Genomic DNA, 26,477 nt, shown 5'->3' with positions numbered 1-26,477 from the left:
TTTTTTTTTGCCTTAAAATTTATTGCACACTCTGTAGGCAGCTGCTAAGCCATCAAAATACAAAGCTTAGTAACACAATTACGCTTTCAATAATTGCAGAGATACCAACTGTTCTGGTTTGCTAATGCTGCCGGAATGCAAAACACCAGAGATGGATTGGCTTTTATAAAAGGGGGTTTATTTGGTTACACAGTTACAGACTTAAGGCCGTAAAGTGTCCAAGATAACACATCAGCAATCGGGTACCTTCACTGGAGGATGCCCAGTGGTGTCCGGAAAACCTCTGTTAGCTGGAAAGGCATGTGGCTAGAGTCTGCTCCAAAGTTCTGGTTTCAAAATGGCTTTCTCCCAGGATGTTCTTCTCTAGGCTGCAGTTCCTCAAAAATGTCACTCTTAGTTGCACTTGAGGTATTTGTCCTCTCTTAGCTTCTGTGGAGCACGAGTCTGCTTTCAACGGCCATCTTCAAACTGTCTCTCATCTGCAGCTCCTGTGCTTTCTTCAAAGTGTCCCTCTTGGCTGTAGCTCCTCTTCAAAATGTCACTCATAGCTGCACTCAGTTCCCTCTGTCCATGAGCTCATTTATATGGCTCCAGTGACTCAACTTAGACCCACCCCGAATGGATGGAGCAACACCTCCATGGAAATTATCCAATCAGAGTCATCACCCACAGCTGGGTGGGGCACATTCCAAAGAAACACTCAAAGAATTTCAGTCTAATTAACACTGTGATAGGTCTGCCCACACAAGATTACATCAAAGATAATGGCGTTTGGGGGACATGATACATTCAAACTGGCACACCAACTATATAAAAGAATTTTGTGGAACTGCTTAGGAGGAACAGTAATTTTGTGAGAGTAAGAGGACACCAGAGGGTTTGGCATGGACATTCCTGCATAAGCAGAGATTCAGAAGCATAAAAATAGAGATTTTTCAGCCTGAAAATCTCATAACCCTAGCTCCCTTTGGCACTATGCTCAGGCATTTTCTTCCCTCTGCCCCCTCTATCTCTATTTTTTTCTATTTTATACTTGCACCTCTTTCACTTCCTTGCCTCCAGTTTATCCCTCTTTGCACCTGCTACAGGGTAGAAATTTAACTTTTCTTGGGGAGTATTTTAGCAAAGGTATTTCTAAAGCATTTCACTCTCATTTTTGAAAGACAGTCTTACCAGATATAAAATTCTTGGTTAGTAATTGTTTTCTTTCAACACTTTAAATATTTCATCCACTGCCTTTTACCTCCATGGTTTCTCATGAGAATGTGGAACTTAATCTTACTGGGACTCCCTGTACATAACACATTTCTGTTCTCTTGCAGCTTTCAGAATTCTCTCCTTGTCTTTTGCATTCAGTGGTTTGACTATTATGTGTCTGGGTATGTTTCTCTTCAAGTTTATCCTATTTGGGGTTCATTGGGTCTCTTGGATGTGCACATTCATGTGTTTTGTTAAGTTTGGGAAGTTTTCTGCCATTGTCTTTGGATATTCCTTCTTCCCTTCTTATCTTTCTTTTCCTTCCAAGACTCCCATAATGTGTACATTGGTGTGCTTGATGGTGTCCCACAGGTCTCTTAGGCTATTTTTGCTTTTTTAATTTTTTTTCCCTGCTCTTCAGCCAGACTCATTTCAAATGCCATGTCTTCAAGTTCACCAGTTCTTTTTTCTGCCAGATCTAATGTGCTTTTGACTCTTTTGAAACTCTCTGGGGAATTTTTCATTTCAGTTATTGTGGTCTTCAACTCCAGAATTTCTGTTTGGTTCCTTTTTGAAATTTCTATGTCCTTATTGAGATTATCATGTTGTTCATTCATTATTTTCCTGATATAGTTTAATTTTTTCTCTGTATTTTTTTTTTATCTCCTTGAACATATTGAGGATCATTTTTAGTCTTTGGCCTGTATTTCCATAGTCTGGTGTTCTGCATTGATATTTTTGGACTTTTATCCTATTCTTTTGGATGGGCCAACATTTCCTCTTTCTTGGTCTTGTTATATTTTGTTGCACACTGTACACTTTAATATTTTAAAGTGTTAACTCTGGGATTTAGTCCCTGGCCTGTGTGTTCCTTGAGTTTATATCCAGCCTTTGTGACGACAGAGATTTCCTTGAGTGCCAGGAGCTAACAAAAACAAACAAATGCCAAAATCGTCTCTCACAGTCTTTGCAAATTGGCACTGTGTTGCTTGGTGCTCTCATTCAGAATTCAGCTCTTCTATCAAGAACAGCCGCAGGTGAATGTGAAGCCCAGGATCCTACCTATTTTTTCTAGTCCTGTGTTTTGTCCTGGGCTTGTGCTTGCTAGTGGCCTTAGGAAATCCACAGTTCAAATGTCCCACCTACTCCCTGTGAAATAAACCTTCTCTGTCTCCCAGATGCTCTATTACATGACTTGTATGACTAATATTTATTGTAATTTACCAGTCTCTTCCTCCAGATCTTCCCTGGATTCTGCACAGTGTTCTACTAGACTCTGGAGTTTCAAAATAGTTGATTCAGGCAGTTCCTGCCAGTAATAGTTGTTTTGTGGCATGACTGATTCCTGGAGCTTACTACTCTGCTATCTTCTCCATTGCTTTTAAATGTTTTTTTTTTTTTTTCTTGATTGGGTGCTCACCCTGTTATTTCAGTCTTTCAGTGGTTTTCTGGAGCTTGGAGCTCTGTCAGTTTTGCTGGTTGTTCAAAGCTTGTGTGTGGGGGGTGGGGTGGTTGATGAGCTCTAAGCATCTCTCTCTGCCATCTTGATTGGGACAGGGCTCCTTTCATCTTTATAACAATAATGGGCAACCACAGCTATTCTTAAAAGTACTTAGAAGTATCCACATTTTCATTTGCCACTTGGGAAGTTTTCTTGAAATATTCTTGAGAAAAATTTCAGCCAACATAATTAGGTACTGTTTTGGCACTTAGTAGAAATAAATCACAAAATATGACAATTCTTAATGATAGATTGGGGAATTTATGACTCAAATTGTGTCTAACACATAGTAGGTTTTCCATAAATATTTTCTTAAGGAATGAATAAATTTTGTTCAATAAATTTATATCTGCAGAGCCCAACAGATTTTCTTTTTAAAAAATGGATGCTTTCAATCAAACAACTGGTTATTATTTCCTCTGATCTTTGTTGTATTGGCCTGTCTATGTTGGAATGCAAAGGAATGTTGGCCTATTGGTACCCAAGTATGGATGGTGGGACTTGTAGACTCAGGAATCATCACCTCCAATCATTCTTCTATGTGCTTTCTTGCCTGCTGTTAGAGCACAGTTGGAAGCAGAAAAGTCATAGAGCCAGATCTGGCTTGGATCATGGATACCTCTACTTAGTAGATCTGGGACCTTGGCCAAGTTACGTAATCTCACAGACCCAGTTTCCTTTGTTAGTAAAATGGGGTTAATATAGGACACACCTCAGGGTTATGAAGTTGAAATGAAATGATGTATGGAAAGCATCTGACAGTACCTGGTGTTGGGCCAGTGTGTGATTTTTTAGTGATTTCCTACATTATTGGTTCCCTCCCTCAAAGTTGAGAGGAGATAACCATCATCCCAGGAATTCCAAAAAATTTTTATTACTAAAGCCTAAAAAAAAGCCCATAGTAAATGCTCAATAAGTGGAATTTATTAGGCTAAAAAAAGTTTTCTTTTTTTTTGTTTTTTGTTTTTTTTGCCAGTACTGATACTTATTCAAGAAATACATATAGAATGGCTATTTGCAGAGTTCTTTTGATCCTGTCTGTATGGTTTTATATTTACAGAGAACAAGAATAAAATACTACCTTGAAATTCTGATTTTTTCAGATTGCATGTTTGATGTCACAGGAGTTGCACATCTGGGTCTTTGACAGATGTCTTCATTTGCCATTGATAGAGTCCCCTGAGTTTGGACTTCTCATCTCCTGCTAGAATACTTTCATCCCTGCAACTACCCCCCAAACCCTAAATATCCTTTTTGCTCTTCCATTTCCTTCCCTGTTTCCATAAACAAGCAAACAGTGATCTTCCAGTACATCTCTGCCTTTCTTCCCACTCTTGGCATGTCTGGGGTGGCAGATCACTCTTAGACCTGTGGTAACAAGTATTCTAAGGTGAGTCACCTGGTAGCTGCTTTTTTATACCCTAAGACTAAGCGAAGAAAGTTTTATTTTCCCTGCGAGAGTTAATCTTCTGGGAAAAGTGTTGCCCAAGGCTACAGGCTGTTTCTGCCTTCTTCCTGTGATGGGTTTCCTTCTCTCCCCATTGCCTACTCAGTGCCATGACATACTTAGAAGGAAATCCCTCACACCAGACAACCGTCTCCACCTCAATACTAGTTGAGTATGAGAAAATGGCTGTGGTAGGAAAGGTGGTAATGTTAAATACTAAAACCATTCAGGTTCTTGTAGTTTTCAAGTGATGTTGAAATTGGAATAATTGGGAATAAAGGTGTTTGTTGATAGAGGGAATATTAACCTCTTTATACTCCTTTAAATATTAAGTGTTGGATATAAAGGACATAAAGAAGACCTAGAAGAGCATAAAGAAGAAATTGCAAGAGTAAATAAAAAAATAGAAGATCTTATGGAAATAGAAGAAACTGTTGGCCAAATTAAAAAGACTCTGGATACTCATAATACAAGATTAGAGGAAGTTGAACAATGACTCAGTGTCCTCGAGGACCACAGAATGGAAAATGAAAGAACAAAAGAAAGAATGGGGAAAAAAAATTTAAAAAATTGAAATGGATCTCAGGTATACGATAGATAAAATAAAATGTCCAAATTTAAGACTCATTGGTGTCCCAGAAGGGGAAGAGAAGGGTAAAGGTCTAGAAAAAGTATTCAAAGAAATTGTTGAGGAAAACTTCCCAAACCTTCTACACAATATAAATACACAAAGCATAAATGCCTAGCAAACTCTATTCTTAGTTTGCTAATGCTGCGGAATGCAAAACACCAGAGATGGATAGGCTTTTATAAAAAGCGGGTTTATTTGGCTATACAGTTACAGTCTTAAGGCCACAAAGTGTCCAAGGTAACACATCAGTAATCGGGTACCTTCACTGGAGGATGGCAAATAGTGTCCGGAAAACCTCTGTTAGCTGGGAAGGCACATGGCTGGCGTCTGCTCCAAAGTTCTGGTTTCAAAATAGCTTCTCCCAGGACATTCCTCTCTAGCAAGCTTGCTCCTCTTCAAAACGTCACTCACAGCTGCATTCCGTTTCCGAAACTATTTTGTTTTAAAGTAATTGCTTTATCACAGTTAATATACTCTTAATATGTTGACATGATGCAGCCCTGATCATAAAGTACCAGTACTTCCATAAAGTATCAATAGACATTAATTATATTACTCATCCCTTCAACATATTTTCAGCAATGTAAACCATTGTACATAAATCAGATTTTTCAAAAAATAAAAATGATGTATTTATGCCTATATAATATCTCCATAATATAGTCTTCAAATGTGATTAGATCAGTTGCTTTTTTTTTTTTTAAATGGTCATGCTCGATACTTCACTGGGAACTGAAGACACATCAAGTTTATCAGGTTCAGTCATTTGAGAAACACCAACACCATTCACTTTAAACATCCCCTGGCTTTTAAGTATGGGAAAAAAAAAGCAATCTCTCATAGTAGAAAAATAAATCTTAGATTTTTCAGAGCAACATGAAAATGCTTTAGAACAAAATCAGGCCAAATCTGTAGAATTCAAAGTGGCTGAACACTCAGAACAAACACAGTGTAAAACCTGCCAAATACATCCTGCAGGGATCTGAGCTAGAATTCCTTTTTAATAATTCAGACATTTCTTTTATTTTGTAGTGATACAGGAACAACACCTCCAGAAAGTGGTATTTTTGGATTCATGATAAACTTCTCTGCATTTCTTGGTAAGTAAACAATAATTATTATAAATAAATGAAAAATCACAATCCCAAGTGAAGTAAAATATTTACAGTTTGTGAATAATTTTTTAAAAATACAGCCTTTGTGATTAAAATTTTGTTATACTTTAAGAAACTTTAGTGACTAAAAATCCAAAATTATTCATGGCCTCATTATGAACTATTCTTTGCTTTATTTGGTAATTTATTAGAGGATTTGCTGTAGGTGGTTTTAAAGGCCTAACTTCTCAAATTTTGATTTTGAATGTTATTTGATTTTTTAAGTTGCAGTTTCTATCAATGCACTTCTATAAGTCAAAAATACTTAATGCATAAGCTAATGTTTTAAAGTGTGTTCTGAAGGCAATTAATTTATGGTAAAATCATCTGGGGTGCTGGCTAAAATGCATGTTCCCAGGCCCCACTGCAGATCCACTCAACCAGAACCTCCGGGAAGGGGGCCCAAGAATACACATGCTAAACACACACTCCATGGGACTTGGGTGCTCACTAAATCTTGGGAATTCCTGACAAAGGGATTATCCCCATTAAAGAAGGGGATATGAAGCAAGGAATGTTTGGACTCCAACTCAGATAAGGTTTTTCTTTTCAACTCCCCAAATGCACTATGCAACTCTATCACCTGAGGTGCAGTTGACATGATGCAGCCCTAATCATGAGCCAATTAACTACAGTGGCTGAAAAACTCCATCTGCTATGGGGTGATCTGCATGTACAGAGGTATAGATGTAGGCCTTTTTCTCATACTCCTTTCACAGTCCCCTACTCTGAGCAGCAATCAGGTGTTTGCCAAGAGGCTATCATGTAACCAGCAGAGGTGCTAGTAACCCTGTTTAGCTTACTGGCATCGCTTATTCTACCTGGTAGAGAAAGTTTGACCCCATCACCCATTTGTGGTTTGGGAGATGAGCAAGGGTAGTAGAAATATGGGGTCAGTCAATCACAGTGCTCTCAAACATTCTTACCAAGAGTCCAGACTTAAGATTATTTTATCATGAGCAAGCAAGAAATAAGAAGCCTTTTGCTTCTAGGCAAGGCAGAAGCTGATATGACTATATCCATTTGAAGAGGGAGAAATGATTCTTTCTGTGAAAGCCAAAATATTTTTAACTGAGGAGAACTTTTCAAGAAGGAACATTATAGGAGTTCACATAGATTTTAACTCTTTTAACCAAAAGTTATTGTTTTTAACAAAAGGTCAATTTTTAAAAGTCATACAAATATAGCATAAGACTTTAAAAGCTAATGATATGTAAACAATGAATAGTGAAAGTCTCCCTGTGGTTTCTTATTTATCTTTCTAGAAAATTTTATCCATGTCAGTATACGTATTAATGTTTCTTTGAAAAAGCAGTATGTGCTTATTGTCAGAAAACCCTAAGAATTCAGAATGTAGAAAGTAAAAAACAAAAGCATGCCCCCATATTGTAACTACTTCACCAAAGATGACTGTTAACCCTCATGTGTTTCCATCCAGATCCTTTCCAGGCACATAAACTTTTTAAAAAAATCATTGACATGATAATCTAATGATTAGTTTTTAGCCTGCTTTTTAAAATTCAGCAAAAATTATGTCTATCACACTGTATCAACACATACAGATCTACCTTTTCCTTATAATACATACATGATATCATTCACATGGGTATCCTATACTTTTTAAAATCATCTTCACTTTTTGAACATTAGGCTGTTTCTGATATTTTGCAGTTACAACGCTGAAGTGAATATCCTTTTAATCCTTTCTTTGTGTATTTATGAGTTTTTCTATAACTGCTGAGTCTTCATTTATTCAACACTCATTTACAAAGTGCCTATTACTTGATAGGCAGTGTGACTGTGCTGAGTGCTGGGGCCACAACTACAAACCAGGTAGATAAGGCCGCTGCTCCCATGGAGACTATGCTGGTTTTCATCTGTTATGTGCCCCATAAAAGGCCATGTTCTTTTAATCCACTCTTGTCAGGGCAGACCTATTGTAGGTGGGAGCATTTGATTAGCTTGTTTCCATAGAGATGTGACCCCAACCATTGAAGGTGGTCTTAATCCTCTTTACTGGTGTCCTCTATGAGAGGATAAAAGGCAGAGACATTCTGAAGAGAGCTCAGAGACACTTGGACAGAAATGCCCCGGAAGGAACAAGAGAGACGCTAGAGCACGTAATCCAGAGTTTGCTCTCGGGGGCAACTAAGAGAGAAGCTAAGAGACATTTTTTTTTTTTTTTAATTCAGTTTTATTGCGATATATTCACATACCATACAGTCATCCATGGTGTACAATCAACTGTTCACAGTATCATCTTATAGTTGTGCATTCATCACCCCAATCTATTTTTGAACATTTTCCTTACACCAGAAAGAATCAGAATAAAAAATAAAAATAAAAATTGAACACCCAAATCACTCCCCCCATCCCACCCTATTTTTCATTTAGGTTTTGTCCCCATTTTTCTACTTATCCATCCATACACTGGATAAAGGGAGTGCAATCCACAGGGTTTTCACAGTCACACTGTCATCCCTTATAAGCTACGTTGTTATACAATCGTAAGAGTCAAGGCTACTGGGTTGGAGTTTGGTAGATTCAGGTATTTACTTATATCTATACCAATATATTAAAACCTAAAAAGTGTTATCTATTTAGTGCATAAGAATGTCCACCAGAGTGACCTCTTGACTCCATTTGAAATCTCTCAGCCACTGAAGCTTTATTTCGTTTTATTTCACATCCCCCTTTTGGTCAAGATGTTCTCAATCCCAAGATGCCAGGTCCAGATTCATCCCCGGGAGTCATATCCTGAGTTGTCAGGGAGATTTACACCCTTGGGAGTCAGGTCCCACGTGGGGGGGAGGGTAGCAAGATCACCTGCCAGGGTGGCTTAGTTAGAGAGAGAGGCCACATCTGAGCAACAAAGAGGCACTCAGGGGGAGACTCTTAGACACAATTATAAGCAGGTTTAGCCTCTCCTGTGCAGCCCCAAGACAGAGGGCTCAGCACATCAAGCCGTCAGTCCCCAATGTTTGTGAAAACATCAGCAACAATCCAGGTGAGGAAATCCAACACCTCTGCATTCTCCCCCAGCTCTTCAGGGGGGCCCGAATATATATTTTTATTCTCCACCCAAATTACTTTAGGATGTGTTGCTATTTCATTCTAATCTATACAGACCTACCATAGCTCACTTCCTATTCAAAGTTCCATGTAATTATAGTGTTTGAACAAACTGACTGTAGAAGTTATATTGTTTAGAAAATATAGATCTTACACCAAATAAACATCTCTTCCCTTGGTCTCACATGGAAGTTGAAGTTTGAACACAGTCAGTTTCAACCTTTACCCTTTGGCCCAATTTGCTGTTGTCGTAACCAGATCTGCTTTATTCATATCTCTAATTGAAGTCTGGGCTCTATTTCAGCTTTTTTTTTTTTAACAGTTGCTATATGCGTTAATACTGATATTCATATCTGCCAAGCTCTAGCTCTGTTTCAGGTGTCACACAGATACCCAATGTTCCAGAGACCAATCAGGTTATACATTAAGGGATCAACATCTCAGAGTTTGGAGATAGCCATTACAGTTCAGGAATAGACGTGACTGCTGTAAGAGCTTACGGTCTAGGGACCATTACAAGAATCATTTCCCTGTTAGACTGTGCTCTAAGATTCAGTTCTGAGTTTACACATTGTAGTTAGTCCATATTGGTGAGGCATTATAGTGTTTGCCTTTGTTTCTGGCATACTTCACTCAACGTGGTCTACAGGATCCATTCACCTCATTGCATGTCTCACAGCTTCACTCCTCACAGTTGCTCAGTATTCCATTGTAAGCATACACCACAGTTCATCATTCTGTTCCTCAGTCAGTGTACCCTTAGGCCACCTTCACCCACTGCAGTTCATAAATACTGCCTCCATAAACACCCGTGTGCAAGTGTCCATTCATGTCTCTGCTCTCAGATTTTCCAGATACATACCCCATAATGAGATTGTAGGACTTTATGGCCCCACATATGCTAAGAGACATTTTTGAAGAGACATTTTGGAGAAAGCCCTTTTGAAACCAGAAGCCGGGAGAGAAAGACCAGCAGACCATGTACCTTCCCACGTGACAGAGGAACCCCGGATGCCATAGACCTTTCCTCAGGGAAGGTATCTACCTACCTCTTGATGCCTTAATTTGGACATTTTCCTGGCCTTAGGACTGCAAATTTGTGAACTAATAAACCCATACAGTAAAAGCCAATGCATTTCTGGTATTTTGCATCCTGGCAGCTTTAGCAGACCAAACAGAGACTATGTTTTATCTCCAAACCAGTAAGTGGTATTTGGTTAATTGACTAGCTATTTGGAAAAACATATCTTCAGTGCCCTCATCACACCATATACAAAACTCAATAACAATTAAAGAACTATATGTGAAAACAAAACAATAAGAGAATTAAATTGTAGAAGAATAACTTGAAAATTTTGGATGGAAAAGTTTATTTAAGCTTATACAAAATGCAGAAGTTACATAGGAAAGGATTGACAGAGTTGAATGAAAGGTTAAAACCTCTAAATGATGAAAGATACAAGAAACAAAGTTAAAGACAAACAACGGACCAGAAGAAAATATTTATAAGATCTATAATAAACAGTAGACTAATGATGTACATAATGTGTAAAATGTAAGTGCGAATTAGAAATGAATTAAGCAGATCCAGAAGAAAAATAAGAAAAAAGTTATAAACATGCAATTCCCAGAAGAAGAAATAGCAAATGCTTAAGGAGAAGAAATGTAAAGGACCAGCAGAAATATTGATGGTTGCTCAATCTCACTAATGATTAGGAAAATGCAAATTAAACCAACAGATAACCATATTTCATTCATGAGATTGACAATAATTAAAAAGGGAAGGGCATACAGAATTGCACTCAACTCTGTGGTGAGAGTATAAATTGCTACAGTCTTTTGGAGAGCAATTTGGAGTTATTTCTCAACATTTTCATTGTGCATGTTTTGACCTAATAATACCATTTCTAGGAATTGGTCTTTCAGAAACACTTGACAGGGTGCCCAGAGAATTATATACAATGATGTTCACTGAGCATTGTTTGTATTAGGGAAAAAAGAAAAAAAAAGAAAAGAAAATGGAAGCAGCATCATTAGGAGAATGATGAAATAAATATAGTGTCATGCCATAGACCATGGTGAGACCCTGAAAACAATGAGGTCGATCTATTTGTATTGACGTGGGAATACCTCCATGGTACATTGTTGGGGAAAAAAACACATCACAGAACAACACATGTACTATGATAGCATTTCTGATGGGGTGTGTGTGTGTGTGTGTGTTTAAATCTCCATCACATGGAAAGATTACGATGGGGTGGGGAAGGGCAGGAAATGGAAAACAGAAATTTTTAAAAAGTGACACAAAACTGCATCTGTTTTCCATTCTAAAAATAAATCAAATAATGAAAACTCATGAAAGTGCTTTTCTTTTTCAGGTGCAGCCACCATGTACACAAGATATAAAATAGTAGAGAAGCAAAATCAAACTTCCTATTTCAGCACTCCTGTTTTTAACTTGGTTTCGTTAGTTCTTGGATTGGTAGGATGTATAGGAATGGGCATTGTAGCCAATTTTCAGGTATGATCTATGTCTTTTTCAGTTGTTGGGGGTGGTTGAGTGTATGTGTCTGGGAGGGAGAAGCAGGAACACAAAAGTCTTAGGAGCTCAGATGTGAGCAGGGAGACCACTGCTGAGCCCAGAGAGTGATCCTGACCAAGTGTTGCTTCCCATTCTAATACCAAACAGCTATTAAATGGTCAATGAAGGTCATAGCTTCCTAGGGCTGCAGTAACAAAGCATTTAAATGAGGTGGCTTAAAGCCACAGAAATGTCTCCCAGTCCTGAAGGGAAACAAGTTGCCTTGGCAAGGCGTGGCTCCCTCTGAGCTCTGCAGGGGAGAATCCTTCTTGCCTCTTATAGCGTCTGGTGTTCCTTGGCTTCTAAATGCACCACTCACTCTGCCTCCATCTCCATCTGGCCATCTCCTCTCTGTGTTTCTTCTCCTTTCTTAAAAGGCCCACCCTAGTTCAGTTTGGCCTCATCTTAACTAGTCACACCTTCAAGGACCGTATTTCCAAATAAGGTCACACTCACGAGGTCGTTGGAGGTTAGGACTCGAGCATAACATTTGGGGGTCACGAGTCAACCCACAGCAATGAGTTTATAAAAATTGGGATAGTTTGTTTTTAGAAACAAATCTTTAATATTTGAAAGTCAGTCCTGCCTGGTACTTAGGAGATGTGGGGGTACATATTTGGATGATTCTGAGAAGAGAGTTTGCTCTGAAAGATGCTGTGAGGTTCTGCATGTTTTACTGATGTGGTTTGATGTGTTGGGAGAGCTACTTCTGCCAGTATAATGATTTCACTAAGTGTGAAAATATTTGTGTATGTGAGTGCATGTGTCTGTGCGCATTTATGATTCTACCATTTGAACCCCTGGTGTCCAATTCAAAAAACAGTGTCTGATCCTTCCTTTTTGCCAGTGAAACTATAGGTGCAAGGAGGTAAAGTGACTTGCTCAGGGTTACTCAGCTAATTAGTTACAGAGCCAAAATACGCCCCCACTGAAAAAAAATAACTTATACAGCGACCCCTGTGGAGCCTACTGGATATACTCTTAACATGTTTGGAAAAGCCCTTATTATTCTCATTTGTGGATTCTTCTTAATCCCAGGGTCTCTTTCAGGAGGGCATGGACTCTATTTGAGATAATATTTAATATTTTTATTATGTATTTCGAATTAATACTAGTTGTAATAATGCCCACCTCATAGAGTTGTTGCCCGGATCCCGTGGGACAAGGTCCAGTGCCCACAGTCACTGCTCGGTGCTGTCACTGTCATTACCGGCGGCGGATCTGCTTCTCCACCACCTCTTGTCTCTGTGGACAAGCAGAAGGGATTACTCTGGTTCTGCCCAGGGGCACCCCTTTCACTTTCTTCCCACCAGAGGAGGGGTGATCAGGCGATCTTGTTTCCATAGGAAGGCGTCCTCCCTCCTCGGCTTAGCTGACCGTTTAAGTCCACGTCCGTAAGCTGACGTGGTGTAGCAGGGCTGCACCCCAGCTTTTGGTCTGGGGTCTTAGCCTCCGGCCCTCCGCCTGTACCGTCTGCTCCCCACCTATTCTCTCACCTCCGCTCCTGCGCGAAGTCAGACGCCAGCAGAGTCCTGTGGGACCCGCACCACGTGCGCCTCCTAGAATCACTTTTCCGCACAGCACGTGCGGGGCGCCACCGGTCTATAGGGAGGAAGGTCACAGCAAATTCCCTCAGGAGACTCCGGGCTGTGTTTACCCAGCGGTGGGGCGGGGAGGCGCCTGCCTTATATTACACTGTATCGTCCTCAGGGCAACCCATGGCTCAGGGATATTCCCTCAGGTCTCACGGTCAACCAGTTTTAGTTTTTGAATGTTACCAACCCTATGATTATTAGTATTTCTTCATTAACACGGGAGGCTGGAATGGTGTGAGCTAAATTTTAGTCCCCCAAAGCGAGTGTATAGGGCATAATAGATGGTGTTTTGTGAACTAAACTTGCTTCTGGCTGTTTTACTTTCCTATCCTTATTATTCCTATATGAGGAAATAAGACATACACACAGAGAACTGAAATGCATGGCGGCATGGGACATCTGTCACATAGTGGAAGTGCTCTGTGACATTTCCTCATATTTTATGACAACACTTTGTTTTCATAACAACAAATGTTTATTGGAAGTTTTCTGTGTGTCAGACATGTTTATGAGAACATTCCATGCTTTAACTCACATAATTCTAATAATTTTAAGAGATACTATATCTCCATTTATTGATGAGGAAATGGAGGTCCAGAGAGATGAATAATTGCCCAAGGTCACATGACTAATGCATGGCAGAGCTGGGCTTCAGACCCAGACATTTGACCAGAGCCTGTGGAAAAGAGTTATCCTCAATGCAAGAATGAGTCAATCTCTGTGAGAAAAAACATGTACACAATTCATGGTTCTAGAGCAAGAAAGCATGATGAGAAAATAAAAGAGAGTGAGAGAGATCTTGAATGATACTATTTGTCTAGTACTGTACAGTGTGGGTATGAGTGGCCTGGTAGGGAGTAGCATTCTCTTTATATCGTATCACTTATCCTCTGAACAACTCAGCATCATAAGAGATGCAATGTCAATTTTTAAACCATAAAAACCAGGCTTTAACTTTAGGAAGAATATATAGATGGTTAGAAGATAAGAATTTTGTAGTTTTAAAGGTTTCCTTAAAAAACCAGAAATATGATTTTTAACTTCTTTGGGAGCAAAGTGTTTGCCTTGTCATTGTTCCCATAAATATATCTCTACAACTTCCTTGTTCGATATCCTGTAATTAATTTTCAGCATGTCATGAGGAAACCAACTTGAACTCCTACTCTAGAAGGCTCAGAAATGTGAGGGCAAAAAAGAGCATTGCCTCTCTCAGGTAGCAGTAAATTACATTTATCAGAGGTTCACAAATACTTCTTTTTTCCTGAACCTGGTGGGTGTAGCAGGCTGATTTTTGGTGTGTCATCACTAATCTCTGTTAATGCATTATTTTTCCGTTGAAAAATTTCTTTTCTGGAAGAGACAAGTTTTCCAGGGAATATCCCTCCTCAGTATTCTATTTTTTTCTATTTTTTTTCTATTTTTGCTATCTTTTAAATTAACAAGAGAGTTTCTAAAAAGGGTTCCAGGTTTCTATTATGTTGCCTATCCAAAATTCATGCCTGATCTAAGAATCACTTCCCTTCTAAAAGACATCCTTATGAGTGACTATATATTGCACAGTGAAAAAGACATATTACAAATACAATTCCTGCTGACTTAAAGGCCTTTTGATCTGATAATGTCTGGGCTGATGTGAGTGACGATGAAGTTTGCAAATGAAAATCCTAAGGGATTTGTTGAATTGGCCAGGGTGGAGGAAGCAAACTCCCTGCCAGTGCTAATGGGAGGAAAGAAGGTATGTAAATTCAGGATGTGGATTTACATAGTATGTTAATTCAGGATGTGGATTTACATAGCACAAAAAGTAAATGAAGACCAGAAAGTACCAGGTTTCTTTTTTTTAATGCAGTTTTTATTGAGATATACATGCAATCATTCAAAGTGTACAATGAGTTGTTCACAGTATCATCGTAGAGTTTTGCATTCATCACCTCAGTCTTTGAACATTTTCATTACTCCAAAAAATAAAATAAAAATTAAAATAAAAAAGGGCATCCAAAACATCCCATTCCTGTCCACCCCCTTTGTTCATTTACTGTTTAAAAAATACAGTTTAACTGAGAGATATTTACACACCCTACAGTCATCCACAGCGTACAATCAATTATTCACGACACCATCATATATTTGTGTGTTCATCACCAGAATCAATTTATGAACCTTTTCCTTACTCCAAAATAAAAATAAGCAAAAAAGAACACCTAAATCTTTCCATCTCCTCCATCCCACCCTATTCTTCATCTAATTTTTGTTCCCATTTTCCCACTCATCTGTCCATACACTGGATAAAGGGAGAGCAAGCCACAAGGTTTTCACAATCACACAGTCACACTGTGCAAGCTACATAGTTATACAATCATCTTCAAGAATCAAGGTCACTGGGTTGCAGTTTGACAGCTTCAGGTATTTCCCTCTAACCATTCCAACACACTAAAAACTAAAACGTTATATCTATATAGTGCATAAAAATGCCCTCCAGTGTGACCTCTCGACTCCATTTGAAATCTCTCTGCCACTGGAACCTTATTTTGTTTCATCTCTCTTCCCCCTTTTGGTCAAGAAGATCCTCTCAATTCCACAGTGCTGGGTCCAGGCTCATCCCCAGGAGTCATTTGCCACATTGCCAGGGGGATTCACACCCCTGGGTGTCATGTCCCATGTAGTGGGGAGGGTAGTGAGTTCACCTGCCAAGTGGGCTTAGAGAGTGAGGGGGCCACATCAGAGCAACACAAAGGCTTGGTGGCGGGGCTCATAGGCACAATTATAAGTGGGCTTAGCCTCTCCCTTGCAGCAACTAGCCTCATAAGGAAAGGCCCCCAGATTGAGGGCTCGGCCTACTAAATTGGCAGTCCTCAATATTTGTGGGAAAATCAGCGATAGCGCAGGTGGGGAAGTCCAACGTTTTCACATTTCTCCCCAGTTCCTCAGGGGGCCCCGCAAATACGCTTTTCCCTCTGCCCATATCACTCTAAGATGTATTGGGATTTCACCCCAACCTGTACAAGCTCACCAAATCCCACTTCCCTTTCACAAATCCATACACCTATTGTGTGCAAAGTGATCGAAGTACCAGGATTCTTGGAAGATTATTCCTGAAAGTGACTCATTCAGCTGTAGATGCTTTGCCTTTTGTTTAATTTTTGTTACCCAATTGTGTCTCAGATTCAAGGAGAGAAAAGGATCTTTTTTTCTTAATTCTTTAAGTACTTAAAGGTACACACACATTTTCAAGGGCATAGAATGTATTTTACTTTTCAATTACTTTTTACTACAACTTCCCTAAATCTAGAGTCCTGTGCTTTGTAGGGAATCTATACCTAACAAATAAGTAATTGATCGGATGAGTTGCAGAACGTTAATGCTGCCCTGTTTGAATATAACGCAAATAAAGTAATGGGTTTCTTCTCACTTTTGGTTCTTTAGCAAATAATTTTTAAAAAATTTAAAAAAATCTCCTCTTTTCCATGTGGAAAATGAAAATTGAATTATCAGTTTATTCATGCTCCAGCTTGAGGTCGAACAACCCAGATGAAAAACAACATGGAAGCACGGGTGTCCCAGGTGGAAGAAAAGTTGGGGACAGAGGGTGTGGACAATATCTTGGGTCCAGCTGGGGTCCCGTGACCAAAAACAGGCTCTTTTGCTCTCTTGGACCACACTTTGCCAAGCTTGCATTCCCAAGTTCAAGCCAGGACTGAGTTCAGTCTAAATGTTGTGGTACCTGAAGGCAGGAATATGTTGAACATTTGTAAGAAGCCTACGATGAGTCTCCTGGATCTGTCAGTCGTGAGCATGTGCAAGGTCAACAGAGACTGCACAGCCTGGGCACAGGAGCTGCTGTCTGGTTGAAATGGTGGGTGGGAGGATGGTGGGAGCTGGGGCTTGTTTTGAAGTTGCCTTTGCATCCCAAGAGCAGTTTTTACTTAGGTTGTGTATTCTTTGGGGTAGATTGGGAGGGAATAATAGAAATTACTGGGGCGTAGGGGGCCTGAAAACCCCAAGCCACCTTTGATACCATCATAGAACAGGTTGTATACACTCCTGTGAAATTTATATAATCTTCACAGCAAACATGTAAAGCAGGAATTATTTCCCCCATTTTACAGACACAGAAATTGAAGTTTGAAACTAAAGTCCCAGAGCCTAGTGGTGGAATTGGGCTTTTTGTCCAGGTTTGCCAGACTCCAAAGCTCACCATACCCACCTCTCCCACCCGTAGGGCAGCCGTCATTCTTTCTTTGTCCCACGTGCCGAAGTTTGCCACAGAACAATGAGTTCTTGGCATTTCTTTTAGTGTGTGGAAGGTTTTCCCTTTGTAGTCTTGTGTGAGCAGCTCCGTGTTCCAGGCGTGGTGCCTCGGAGAAGCAGAGTGAGTGCGTGGGAACGGACGTTGACACTCGACAAGAGTAATGAGTAATGAGTTTGTGGTTCTCTCTCCAGGAGTTAGCGGTGCCTGTGGTCCACGACGGGGGCGCCCTTCTGGCCTTCGTCTGCGGGGTGGTGTACACGCTCCTGCAGTCTGTCATCTCTTACAGAGCGTATCCTCACTGGAACAGCCTCTTGATGTGCCACATGCGCATGGCCATTTCTGCCGTTTCCTGCGCCGCGGTCGTTCCCAGTATCCTTGTCCTCGCAAGCCTGACCCCCCAACCCCAACCCCTCAAAAACAGCATGAAAAAAGCAAAGGTTACAACCACGGTTTCCACACGCTTCGGGAGAATAATTGGGAGAAAAGTTGTAAACCATTGAGAAAATACCTCAACATTGGTTAGATCAGAAAGCTCTTCCGGGAAAAGAAGGGTGATGAAAGGAGGGTGGAAAAATGTAGGAACACTTTAGTCTCTGTTTACTTTCCTTCAAACAGGGTCAGTTTCATGAGCCATGTGAAAATATTTATTTTTCTTTGTAGTGCTTAGCTAAAGACACCAAATATTGATATTGTACTTAAAGTAATAGCCCTGCAAAGTCCCAAGAGGCCAGATTCTCCCTTCTCCCTGCTCGTGGGTGATAAAAACATGGTTTGATATGCTCATCCATATTAAGAGACTCAATCAATTAAAATACAATTTGGCCTTTTCTTTTTATAATCAGTGGTTTCATTTTATATTTGAATACAACAATATGTGAAAAGAAAAGAACATATAAATGTACCTTGTTTATATATTCTGATTTAGAGGAAATGAATGTTCTTTCATCTCTTTCTTTCCCTTCCTTCCTTCTTTAAAGAGATATGTAACAAAGAATATAAAAGGGGGTAGAAAATTTCTCATCTTACAAATTATCAGAAAATGGTGATAAATATCAGATTGTGGGAAAATGGAAACTTTTATCAGAGAAAATTTTGTTAGTCTGGGTTGAGTGGGCAAGATTGAGTGAAAACATACCGCATTTCTGAATAATAAACTTTGCATTTTTCTTTTAAAATAGAAGTCATTCAAAATGTGAAGTGTAAGTACAGTTTTGGAGATTTTTTCATTTTAGGGAAGGAACATTTTAATTACAAACTTTACAAGCACAAAGGAACCACACCTTAGTATTGAGAAATTTAACAATAAAGTATACTCCCATGTTCCCAAGACAGTTCCTTCTCAATTTCCTTTTTCTTCTATATATGAGCCTTGGTACTTTGCAGTGTTTAACTTTCTTTAGAGCTATTACCTCGAAACAGTGTTTTAGGGAAAAGGTATTTTCATTCAGAAGCAAATATACAAAAAAGGACCCATTTTAGGCTTCTGTGTCAGCCTTTCTGAACAAATTTAAAGAGCTACATTAACTGGAAACAAAGAAACATGCAGGGTTGAGCAAAATGTAGCCACAGATTAAAATTTTGCTATATGTAACTGAAAAAAAGTATTGCAAAGGAATGACTTGTTTTGTTATAATTTAACTGCTGTCAAAACTGAACTTAAGGTTTGAGATTACTATAAGAAGTTAATACAACTGGTTTGGCTGCAGAAATCAATATATTTTAACACTGCAGAATGAATACATTATTAGAAGACTAATATAATCTCAACAGGACCTATTTTCTTCTGTAGTTTCCTTAACAGTTTCCTTTTTTTTTAGTGATTGCCTGTGCTTCACTAATTTCTATAACCAAACTGGAGTGGAATCCAAAAGAAAAGGTAAAATTTAAGTCAGCTTCACTATGATTGCCACCTGGTTATGTGAGACTGGCTGGCCAAAGCCTAGAAAGGAGCATTGCCATTTCTTAGAACAAGTTGAAAACAGTGGTGTGCATATATTATATAATTGACTTACTGTCCAATTATTTGGCAGTGTGTGTGTAGTAACTAGCTGTTAGGGTAATACCCCATTTTTGAATTTCTAATTCTTTCTTGACCACCTCAACCATCCATGCTTAGTAAAAGAGGTTGGGCAGTTAAGGTAGGAGAACAATGAGAATGAAAGTAGATGGCGACCAGAGGAAGCCTGGCATGATAAAGAGAGCAGATGAGACAAGTTCTGGTGTGGTCGATAGTCCATTTCAGGATAGCATGAGAAATAAATGTGGTCAGGGATAAGTTTGCAAGGGAGTAGCTTCTGCAAGACTTTTAAGAGGCAGGCAGAGAGGCTCATACTTGATTTTAGGTGATGGGGGTGAGCCTTTGAAGGCTTTTGAGCAGGAAAGTAAAGTGCAAGAGTATTGCTGGAGTATTAATTGGCAGCAAATACTTGAGTGGATTGAAAAGGAGACAGGCAGGGGTTAGGAGGGCAGGGAGAGGGCTGTTCTACTAATTCTGACTTCAAATCAGTATTTGCCTAGATTGGAAGTAACTATGGAAATTTTTTTGATGGGCTCCAGCAGATGACTAACTTAAGAACAACGAGGTGGGATGAATCAAAGATGACTTCCAAGATTTTATATTGGGTGAACCAAAGAATATGTTGCCTTGAACAGAGATAAGGCCCCTAGCAAGGATAGATGATTTCTAAGGGGGAAGTTTGTGAGTTTGGTTTTAGCACTGTTGAATTTCAGGTTTCAGTGAGACATCCAGGAGGAATGTCCAGTTAGAAATGTGGGCTAGACCTCTGGTGGGGTTCCCATCAAGGATAGGGTAGGGTAGCTTATTTTCTAGACCAAACATCAGAGCACATGGAACTGAATATCTGGAATTGAAATCAGCTCATAAAATTAGCTACAAAAAGTGGTGGTTCATCTTGAAGCTGTAGAGGAAAATTAATGATGTCCCGGGATAAAAGAGAATTAGTGACAAAAAAGCAGGAGATCTGTTTTCAAGGGGCAGGTGGAAAAATCATACCCAGCAAAGGAGAAATAAAAGGAGTCACAGGGTGAAGAGAAGAACCAGAAATGTGTGGTTTAGCCAACTTCATTGACCCACTCCCTACCACAAGCAAGACTCCTGGGCTGACTGGAAACAGTGGCCATGGGATTGAGGCTTGTAGTTCAGTAGGGACGAACAGCCAGTTGTTAACTGCTAAATGTAATACTACAAAGAATGAAAGAAATGTTAAACCAAAATTTAAATAACATACACAGAAGCAATAGCAATTGATTCTTACTAAGGAATGAGAGAAGATAATATCTCAGAGACTACAGAAAAAGGCAATTTTCAAGGGAAAGAGAAATAGTTAACCAAGGCAAACGTAGCTGAACAGTTTTATAGAACAAGGTCCCTGAATTTGGCAATAAGGGAGTTGCAGATGTTTTTCAAACAGCAGCTTCAGTAGGATGTTGGTGTCAGAAGCCGACTACAAGATGATAAATAAGTGGTGAGAGAAAACGGTTCATTCATTCAGCTATCAATTGTTTGCCCAGTCTTTTTTTGAACTGGCATCAAGAGGAAGAAGAGAAATAAGAGGGTGGCTGGAGGGGAGACTATGAGGTCAGGGGAAGGATTTTCCAAGATAGTGGATCTTCGTGTGAGATGGAAGCTGGCAGAGACAGGGAAAGGTGGATGATGATGGTGAGGGAGAGAGTGATCCAGAGAAAAGTCCAAAACATTCCTTTGAATGTAACTTTAAAATAACCAGATCATTCAGTAGGTTAGACCTAGACAAAAGGCAGTTTTTCTCTGAAGTGTGAGGAATTAGCCTTATTTGAAGGGCGTTCAGTTCCTTTTTTCATTGGTGAAAGTAGAGCAGCCCCGGGTGTACTTCATAGTGCAGCCACTTGGGGGAGAACTTTCACCACAAATCAAACACATTGGGCGCTGGGAAGGACTGATCCCAGCAGTTGAAACTCGTTTTCATTCCATTTTCTCTTATGAAAGTATGAAAAGTTTTCTATTCACTCCATAAATTACCATGCCACTCTTGTATTGTTTTCTGTTCCAGTTTTCAATGAACATAATGGAATCCCTTCACACTGATATAATGAAATAATCATTTAGGTATTACCCCAAAGTTCTGTGCAGTGCTTTAGAGCTTTCACAGCACATTCGTGGGAATTGAATAACTTGGTCGGGAGGGTGAGAATTAAAATGTCATCATCTCATTTTTTTTTTTTTTAATTGGAAGGTGATTAGATCTTTACCTACATTCACACACATGTGGTAGATTAGTCTGGGCTAAAAGACAAGTCATTGATGCCTGGTTAAATGGAATTGAGCTGATGAGATGTGGCTTCTTATCTCCCCTCTTTTCACAACCAGCAGTTGCATTTATTTTCATTAACTGTCTGGCCCCAACAGGCAGCTGAGTTTGGAACCCCCAACTAAAGTTATTCTCATTCTTGCCTTCCATCCTCATTCCTATCCCCAAGAAGATCCAGACTCAGTTTACATGTAGATGTCTCTAGATGTAGCCGTCTTTATCTTACAGTGTTAAGCAGTAATTTTTTTCTAAACTGATATTTTCTATAGCATTAGGGAAATACAAAAGCTAATGGTCAGTTGATTTTGTCTAGATATGTACCCTCATTCTTTGGAGTGACAGCACACATATTCACTGGATGATTTTGAGGTGTTCCCTTCAACTTTGGGGTTCCCAGCTGTGAGAAAGCAAGTTGTGCCTTGTGTGAAAAGTTCTTTCTTCTGCTGAGTACAAATTTACTTCCTCATATCAGCCATTTTCTGGTCCATATTCTGCCTTTTGAAGTTTTAGAGATTAAGTCTTAAAACCAGAGTTTGTGAGAGCCAGAGAGAACTTTCTAAATAATTGCATTCAACATCTTCGTCGTGCAGGTGCCCTGAATCTATATATTGCTTTTATTTATACTCCTGATTCATGCTCAGGGGACAGCTTTCCCCCTGGTCTGACCTTCTCATTATTAGTTCAGTGTATACACTAATTGTTTCTTTTATTATTGCTATTAGGATTATATATATCACGTAGTGAGTGCAATCTGTGAGTGGACAGTGGCCTTTGGTTTTATTTTCTACTTCCTAACATTCATCCAGGATTTCCAGGTAGGTATTTATTAAAATGTTATAAATTGCTAACCATTAGGATTAGTAAAAACCCACAGAAAATTTCTTGCATTTTAAAAATTAAGAGCACTAGCTTCCTTTTTCTTTTACTCTTGTGTTTTTGAAAAAATGTATAAGTATTAATGCATCTTAGTTTATTCCTGAAGGGATGCCGCTTTAACAGCTCTCCAAACCAATGAAATTTTCATATGCCTTTTGCCACTTGATGTTTACAGTCATATATTCTGTTTTTTTTTTTAATTTTTTTTATTTTGAGGATGTCTCACTTAGTAGTTCCAAAAATATAAAATGTGTCTTTTTAAAAATAAAAGTGAGCTGTTGAAAAACGTTGCCAAGGCAGTGAAAGGTGGTACTTCAGCAGATTTGGAAACAGGGAAAAGCTTACATTTTGAAACAAGTTAATGATAAGCTAAAGGACCCAACTGAAGCATATCACAAGTCATAGCGAGACTGTCAATTATGGGTGCAAAGCTGTTGCGAGTTTCATAGCTGGCACCGGAATTGTTTATCTTCTTTTAAACTTTTATTTTTTTTTATTTTAAATAAAGAGTGTCACCTTGAGGATATCCACAGAAATCAATGATGACATTTGAAGAAAGAAGAATTATATTTCAGTCAGTGAATGTCACAGACAATTTCTAAAAGTACAGAGGATGCACAGGGTTTCGATGCTGACCTGATTTGAATGCATGCAGCACACGCAGGACTTGAATTTCATTAAGAAAGAATTCCTAATAGTTGTACTATTTACAAAGGTATGTTTTTCTAGAGAATGTAGAGAATTTATGACATTGTAGCAGTTTTTATAATTTTTTAGAATACTTTTATATTAACAAATTCATACACAGAAAAGATAAAGGTATTATTGAAAACAGAGAGCTCTTATTTTTGTACAGATTCTGCTTTGTTTATTTTGTGTGATTTATGGAAATATACTAAATGAGGAATTTCAAGTTTAGTGCATTCATTAAAAAGCAAAATCAGGGTGATTCATTTTGAAATTTCATTTTTTAGAGAAAGAATTGTGTAATTTTATATCACAAGAACATTTATAAAGTTCAATTTGTAATGGTCATTTACTCAAATTATAAGGGTTTAGTTAATAAATTAACACTAATGAAGGTACTCAGATTTTTAGATGAACTAAGCAAAGTGCTTCTATGGAGAGCCTTAGTATCACTATGCATATTAACTCTAGTAAGTAAACACCAAAGACCTCGGTTTTGAAACTCTGCTCCCTAGACCTTCCTGCCCACAGGGCCACAGCTTTTACCTGTGCCACTAGCTGGCAATCTGCAGTGGGACTAATTCAGCAAGGCAGATCAGAAATAAAAAGTTTTACAACAGTAAAATGGAGGAGGGTGACTGGCCTACAAGAAAATCTCACTGGATTGCAGGCTTGTGTCTTTCCTAGATAAGCAAGGAGAGAAAAGATCCTCAGCCTGTCTCAGGCTCATGGAAAGCAGGGCTGAGGAAAGGAGAATTTGCCTAATACTAAAACTCTGCAAAAGGCAACCTCCTGAATGCATTTATGATACCATTTATAAAACTACCCTTTCTTGTTACTGGCATAGCTCAAGTCTTCATTTCAATTTTTCACCAGTGAACATGTCAAAGTGAACCCAGGTCCAAGAGAGACAAGGAGAAAGGAGAGGGGGCTGCAGAAACTTCTGGGTTCAGGGTGCTATTTATTTGCTCTCCTTTTTAATGCCTGAGACTCCATGTTTACACACTCTAGGGAATGTGAGTCAGGCTCTTTGCTTTAGGCAGAAACTACAGACTCCATCTTTGCACCCAAATCATGAATGACAAATGACAAGCAAGTCACCGTGGGGAAAGAAGTGGTCCTTTAGAAGCAAAGCTTAGGTTTGCACACTGAAGAGAAGACTCTCTAGAACATAAACCTGTGTCTGGCCAAGTGGGACCGAACCTTGAGGGCACAGAGGCCTGTGTGGACACCTAGGGAGGCAGCCTGGGGCCGGCGAGCACGTGGTGGGTCCTCGGTTGCTACTTGTTGAGTGAGTGGAGGTGTGAGTCTCCACCTCCGTCGGCTCTCTTTGCAATGACAGACTGCATCTGCTGGAAGCGTTCAGCAGCGGGAAACTGATCACATTTCCGGGCCTGTTGTGACTTACAATAATGCTGTGGCTCCTCATTGTCACGCTGGAATGGAAAGGCAGTGCTCCAGGCTGGGTCAAGTGTTCATTATTCTGAAGAGGAGGCGGAATGCCATGCGCTGTTTCCCCGGAACTTGCGGTGGAATGAATTCATGATCGCGTCTCGCACTGAAGGGACTTTTATTATTGGCACTTCTCACAATGTATTGTCATGTTTCATTTCCGCATTGTTAGTACACTTAGATTGAGAGCTCCCTGAGGGCAGAGTATTTGCCTTAATCTTTGTAACTACAGCATTTAACAGCGCCTCCTGGCACACAGTAGGCGCTTAATAAATACTCATGGGTTGGAAGGATGAAGGAAGAAATGAAGGAATGACTGACTCCAGATGTCTGTAATGCTGTATAATGGGATGTGCTCTGGTTTTCTAATTAGTTTAGTGATAAACAAATTAAGTCTGTATCGCCAAGAAATGTTGACTGTTTTGCTTTGTACTGTAAATGTTTCAGTTGTTTGGGCTTCACTATTCTATGACAACTCTCTTCAACCTGGACAGTTACCACAGAAATTGTTCCATGGGCTAGGCATAAATTGTATACCTGGCTCGGCAAACTGAGAAGGCCCTAAATTACTCCGGATCATCACATTCCGCTGATTCCATGCAACCTCTAAGGCCTGCCTTATCCACCTTTTGGTATTATTTCTAATTTCCATGAAGTTGCATTTTCTTGGATCTTGTGGCTGAAAAAGTAAAATAAAATGAAATATTTCTTTATTTTAGTAATTTGTGTCTCTGTTAAATTATAAAACAGTTTATCTGGGTACTACCTGGGAGAAAACCATAACTCCACTTGAACTTTATAAAGGTCTCATTTAAAGTTTAATGCACATGGATTTGCATGTGGGCACAACTGCTTCATCTTTATAGAGATTCTCAAATGTGAGTATCAGAAATTTGCCATCAATCAGGACTCTTAGAGTTAAAGGCATCAGAAACCCAACTTGAATTTGTCGAAGGGAAAAGGGTATCTATAGGCTCAAGTAACAGAGGGAACTCCAGGGGTGGAGCTGGCTTTAGGGATGTCTGGATCCCAAAGGGCCATCTGGGCTCTACCTGCTATGTCCTTTCAGCTCTGCTTTCTTCTCAGTTGCCATCATTCTCAGACAGGGGTCTGGCAGAGGGAGTAAAATGGCATGTAGAGGCCCCAGGCTTACAACCTATCCAGGGGAAATAGAGGACTTCTCAACTGTTTCAACAAAACTCCCAGAATTAAAACTCATTGTCTCTGATTGGCTGGCTTGAGTTACATGCGCACCCCATGAATCAGGGAGGTGTGATGCTCTGGTTGGTCAGACCTGAGTCACATGTCCACCCTTGGAGCAGGGATGGGGCTAACACTCCCAAACTACTGGGCTGATGGTGGTGAAGGCTGTTTCTCAGAAGTGGCCGAGAAATGGATCCTGGACACACAAAAAGCAACAGATTCCACTATGGAACTAAAGGCTCCCCTCCCTCCAAAACCAACCTAACTGGTTTCAGCATAAACCAAAAAGACAACCTTTTCAGATGTCACCAAAATGTCTTCTGTTAACTTCAAAATTATTACTTTACTTTTTCAAGTTTCTTGTGTTCTTTAATCTCTGTGAGGTTGGTCAGGCAGAGTTAATTATCACATTTTTCAGCTGAAGAAACTGAGGCAAAGAGAGTTCTGTGGCCTCCAGGAGGTCCTGCAGCCAGATGGCAACAGATTCCAATTTGTTTTCCTGGTCCTAATCAAATGGGTTTTTTT

At 39.5% G+C, this 26,477-nt stretch overlaps 1 protein-coding gene across 1 annotated transcript in view; it reads left to right on the top strand.

Moving 5' to 3' along the window:
• DRAM1 (DNA damage regulated autophagy modulator 1) overlaps positions 1–25,471 on the top strand; it is a 49,182-nt gene extending 23,711 nt beyond the window's left edge. Inside the window, exons 2-7 of the mRNA XM_037847054.1 lie at positions 5,809–5,876; positions 11,381–11,523; positions 17,619–17,796; positions 19,245–19,303; positions 22,457–22,549; positions 23,119–25,471. Of these exons, the coding sequence (XP_037702982.1) occupies positions 5,809–5,876; positions 11,381–11,523; positions 17,619–17,796; positions 19,245–19,303; positions 22,457–22,549; positions 23,119–23,163 (586 nt within the window). The 3' untranslated portion in view covers positions 23,164–25,471. The remainder of the gene's footprint in view (positions 1–5,808; positions 5,877–11,380; positions 11,524–17,618; positions 17,797–19,244; positions 19,304–22,456; positions 22,550–23,118) is intronic.
• The last annotated feature ends 1,006 nt before the right edge of the window (positions 25,472–26,477 follow it).

This window comes from Choloepus didactylus, chromosome 8, assembly GCF_015220235.1.
Source record: "Choloepus didactylus isolate mChoDid1 chromosome 8, mChoDid1.pri, whole genome shotgun sequence".
NCBI lineage: Eukaryota > Metazoa > Chordata > Mammalia > Pilosa > Megalonychidae > Choloepus > Choloepus didactylus.
The sequence above is the reverse complement of the archived record's forward strand: the minus strand, read 5'-3'. Positions and strand labels throughout refer to the sequence as shown.